This window comes from Anopheles coustani, chromosome 3 (genome assembly GCF_943734705.1).
Source record: "Anopheles coustani chromosome 3, idAnoCousDA_361_x.2, whole genome shotgun sequence".
Classification (NCBI taxonomy): Eukaryota; Metazoa; Arthropoda; class Insecta; order Diptera; family Culicidae; genus Anopheles; species Anopheles coustani.
The window spans coordinates 10,225,001-10,230,213 of NC_071288.1; the positions used below are offsets into that span (position 1 = coordinate 10,225,001).

General features: G+C 47.4%; 1 protein-coding gene across 1 annotated transcript; it reads right to left on the bottom strand.

Annotated features, from left to right (window-relative positions):
* Positions 1–4,277: 4,277 nt before the first annotated feature.
* LOC131260728 (calaxin-like) lies at positions 4,278–4,937 on the bottom strand. Its single transcript, XM_058262527.1, has one exon. It carries the CDS (start codon positions 4,935–4,937, stop codon positions 4,278–4,280), a length of 660 nt encoding a protein of 219 aa, XP_058118510.1.
* Positions 4,938–5,213: the final 276 nt, after the last annotated feature.

Below are 5,213 nucleotides of genomic sequence, written 5' to 3' on the forward strand. Positions count from 1 at the left end.
ACACACCTTTCGCCGTCACGGTGAGGTAGCTTCGAGCCCACTCGGGTAGGCCTCGAAACGGGTCCCGACGAGGTGATTTGAGGGTAAAACTTTTCCGCTTAAGGTTAACGGCTAAATTCATCGTTTGCATAGAATGAGAAATCACGCACCATTGCTCGGACCCTTCGGCCACACAATAAATAGCTGGTTTTTTTTCTCTGCCCCACCACCATCGGCTCGGACGCTCAGGCTCAAACAATATTACACAGAACAAATACAAACATCCCCACGGCATACTTCACGGCGGGTTGGAAAAAAGCTGTTAGTGTTGGAATGGAGTCCGGTGCGCGCCGGTGGGATTGTGAACGATGGAAGGGAGGTAAGAATTGACGTGGGCGTCGGCACGGCGAAAAACAATGAAACACAATTTAATTTATGCATCACTAAAAATAATGGGCCACCCTTTCTGCCAAGGGTGGGAAATGGGGAAATGGGAAGTTCATGAGGTATGGTGGTTGACGTCGCGGTGAGATTGGAGGGTTTTTACTCGGGGCAGGAAAACAACAAAAAAAAAAGGGCAAAACATTACAAAATAACAACACAAAGTACAAAACGCCCACACAAACACCGTACCGGGAAGAGCAAAAAACCAAACCCCCGAGGAGTAATGGGACGAAAATGAGCGGAAATGACATTCAAACTTACGCTGGAAGCTCCCCGACTGCCGCTCCGCTGTTTGTTTGGTAGCAGAATTTTGGGTTGTTGGGTTTGATTTGAATGGTGGTTCGTTTTTTTCCGCGGTTGGTAACATTTCGAAAACGATGAGAACGCCATGATGGTTGATGTGAAAGATTTTCAAAAAAAAAAACAAAAAAAAAAACAGCAACGAGAACGAGAAAAAGAGAAAATGAGTGAAATGGTACGATCCCGGTGGATTAGATGTGGGACCAGGTGTCACGTTTTTTGTTTTGTTTTGGGTAAAGTCAACGGCATCTAATGGCTTTCAAACTAGCTACCTTGAGCTCATCCTTCGCTGACATTTTTTAATTTACATTTAATGTTCACTTTGCCTTTGCGGACCGACGAGAAGACGGTTGACGGAGAAGGCAAATATTTTCATCATTAAAAGCAGAACGGTTTCGTCCTGCTCGCGTCATTTACACGATCCTTATCGTTTAATGATTTCCTTAAGGCCATAAACGCTATGTCTTGGTTTGTTTTATTCTATGCACACAGTAAATAACTGGGAATTGTGAAATTTTTATACATTTTTGAGAACTTTCGAGATAATAATATCCGTTTTCAAATTAAACTGTATTAAAGTTGGTTTTAAAAAAATGAATTATTGTAGAAAATATTGTGTGAAGGCTTTTTTATATTTTACATAAGTTTAATAATAGAGAAACAGATCAACTGACAAAGTTAAGTTACGCCAGCTAATTATCATGTTCTACAATACTTTTATTTTACTTTATTTATTTAGAGCAAATACACGAGAACATTATAAGTTCCATCATACGCTTCGAGTTCGATCGGGAAATGGATAAAAAAGGATTAAACCACAAAATGACAACGATGACATATTGAACCTGCTTATATATGGTCACACCTTTCATGCTGAGCTGGTGTTGGAAGTTTCAACGTTCTGCTTTGTAGTGCATAATTAAAATCGATCGTCGACATAGTTGTTTTAACACGACGTACATCGCGACTAGCGAAACTTGCGCGGGGCAAAGGGAAAAAGGAGGGACTTGTATTACTCACTCAGGTGGCGTTCCACGCAATGTGAACGACGTAAACGACACGTCGACGCGCTGCCCAGGACCTGCTAAGAAGATGTAGAGACACTGTCGCGAGTGATTGCTCGGGTTGGTGAGCATGGGGGCGCTGAACGTTCCGTTGGAGGGCCCGCCAGCCCGGGACACGAACGTCTGGTCACACTCTGTCGGCGACGAAAAATACGGGACGGAGAGAAAGAGAGAAAGAGAGAGAGAGAAGGAGAAAAAAGAAAATAGAAAAATAGACAGGAAAAACATACGAGACACTTTACTTTGGACGCCTTTCTCGGTGCGAAAGTGAGGCTCGCCGGAAACCCAAAGTGCCACGATTGATATACGTATGTGGCCTGTACGGCAAACAACAACGCGCTGGAACGCAAAAGAAAATCAAACAACAGCGACAACAACAACGAAAAAGAAAAATGAAACCCAACAACAGATAGCAAATCCATCAGAGCCCATCGATTACGAGTAACTGCATTAACCGGGGGCTTTTAAAAGCCCCCACACTTACTGCGAGTGGCCACCCGCCAGAGTGTTTTTGACTGAGGGTGGTCTTTTTTATGAGCCCCAAAATGTACTGAACTCCTAGATGCACACTACTACCGCGTGGGGAATGAATGAAAGCACGATACATTTACTACTTTAAGGCGAACGCATGGCGTGCCGGAGGCTGCATTTGTGCACTTTTGCGCCGAGCCGGAACTGAACGGGAAGTGTATGGAAAATGGTTTGACGGGAACGAGTCGCTTGTCGCCCTTGTTCGTCGCCTCCCAGCATCCCAAATATCGCCACCTTTCCTTTCTCACCGATCCCACCCGTCCCGTTGGTTTTATCGAGCGCATGTGACGTGCAATTGAACTTGATGTGAGGTGATTGAAAACGTGCTAATAAGCGATTTCCCGTAGCGTGCACTGCACGGGAGAAAACGTGTTATGAAAGCTCTTGCACATGTGGCGATAGGAACAGCTCACCCTCTTCTCCTCCGGCTGGATCGAATCGCAAAAGGTGTTTCTTCTCTTCAGTTGGACACTCTTGGTGGGAAGCTTTGAAACCCCACCCAAACAACACATGGCCCATACAAGGCTGCCCACTGCGTGTGGCAAAGCGCTCTAACGTGACTAGCCTACACGACAACAACACTACGGCATACGACAAACGATATGGTTATGAAGTACTACTGGAAAAACAAACCAAACTAACGCGACAAATATGGCACACATAAAGGGTGTAATTTGGAGGGTCCAAGTTTAGGGATTTTATTGATGGTTTCAAAGAACTAAAAGCAATATTACAGAATACAATTACGCAGCTCTGAATCGGATGAATGTATAAAAAATATTAAAAAAAATATGACTTGTGATACTTAGGTTTCAGACACTGAAAATATATTTAATTGAGAGGAAAACAAGAGCATCAAAGATGCGCATAAGAAATGTCTTGCGAAAAACAATCTAGCAACGGTATCTGTGTGTGTCTGTGTGGGTGTTTTGTGGGGAGAGTGATCAAATAAGAAACATTTTCCAGCAGTTATATTATGCTGATTTGTTGTCCATCGCGTTTTTCAATCTTCGCACACACAGACAAACACACATGAATGTACAAAATAATTGCAACATTGAATAGTGGAGTGAGCAAAAAGGGCAAACGGCGAAAGGGCTGACGCACGTGTGAACAACAACCGTGTTTAGAGGAACAAAACAAGGGGCAAACGAAAAGCTAGCTCCAGCTTGCTGAAGAACAAAACAACACACTTGGTAAGAACGAATAACAACAACAACAAGAACGACAACAACGTGGGAAGAAGAAACAGATAGAGTTAGAAAGAGCAATAGAGCAACATTGTGACGAGATAGTGAGAGAGAAGGTGGCAAGAAGGTGAGTGAGGACGAAAACCAATCAAACAAAACCCGAAAACGAAGAACGCAAGAAGGAAAAACAGAAACGCAAGAGTGAGTATAGTGAAACAAACATACTTGGCGCCTTCGTGGGCCGCGACAGAGGCTCCAAATACTGCACCATCGAGATGCGCGACCGCGATGCGTCCGTGTACGCGCTTGCCGCGACCCGCCTCGTGTCCTCTACGGCACCGTCGGATGCCACTGGTGGTGGTGGGGGTGGTTAGAGGGGTGCGTTTGGGGTGAGGGAGGGAATCACAGGTGACAGGGTGGAAGGCGGTGGAAGAAGAGTGGAATGAAGAGCTTCGTTTTAGTGACACATGTGTGAGGAATCGTTGTGTAAGTGAGTGCGTTATTCTTCGTGGAAAATTCGTGAATCGTGCGGAAATTTAGTGTGCAGAAGAGGTGGAGAAAACGGGAAAACCGAAGGTGAACAATGAACCGAAGAAAAAGGAAAGAAAAGGAAGTCCTAAGAAGACGAGCTAACGCTAAGAATGATAAAATCCTTCTAGGTGATTTTCGATTTACAACCCCGACGAACGGAGGAAGATTTATCTGCTTGCTTGATTTATGCTCGCAACAATTTTGACCACGCCGTGTCCGTTGGGGAAAACCACGGCGTTTACACCTCCCGCGGGACGAGGAATGTCATCGCGAACGCTTCCACGTGCCGGCGGTCCGGCAGGGCCTGGCCGAGGCACTCCAGCAGCAGCGGCTCGGCGAGCACGCTCTGGCGGTAGTCTTCGAACGAGATCGCCCCGTCCCGGTCCAGATCGAGCCGGGTCGTGACGATGTCCACCAGGTCCTTGACGGCCTCCTCGACGCCCTCCTCCTGCCGCACGCAGTCCCGCAGCAGCACCATCAGCTGGTCCCGCCGGATCAGCCCGTCCCGCTGGGTGTCGTAAACGGCGTAGCAATGGCGGACGCGCTCCTCCAGCGATCCGCGCACGAACAGCGCCACCAGGCGGGCCCAGGTCTCCGGCGTGACGTGAGCGCTGGTGCCCCCGTCGAGGGCGGCGTGGATGCGGCGCACAGCCACCGTGTCGGTGATGCCGAACGCCGTGTCGAGCACGGTGGTGAGCTGCTGGCGCGAGACCAGTCCGCCCGCTCCGTCCGGGTCGGCTTTCAGGAGCTTGTAGTAGAGCAGCAGCACTAGCTCGAGCTCGCGGTGAGTGAAGCGCGCCAGGGATCCACCGGACCGAGCCAACCGCTTCACCAGTCCACCCACCTTGCTAAGGAACCGGGCCTCTTCCGCGCTGTCCAGCGTTGCGTCGAGGTTCATCGTTAGACACGCTCGGGCTTCGCTTTCGTCAAGTGGTTTTTCAATCTCGTCACAGCCTGCTGCGTTATTTACGTGCTGTAAGCAGCACAAGCAAATTGAGCGGCCTACTCAGCAAGAAAAAATCATGGAGCTCGCTCACATTACTATTACATCAACATCAACGAGCGGTTTTATTTAATACGGAAAACGTATTGGAGACAAGTAATACAAAACTCTTTTCAGCAATGACAACACTTGAATATCCTATCCATGCTCTCTGTACAGATGAAAACAGAT

Coding starts and splice junctions, on each gene's coding strand:
- LOC131260728 (XM_058262527.1), bottom strand. CDS start 4,937: ATGAACCTCGACGCAACGCTGGACAGCGCGGAAGAGGCCCGGTTCCTT.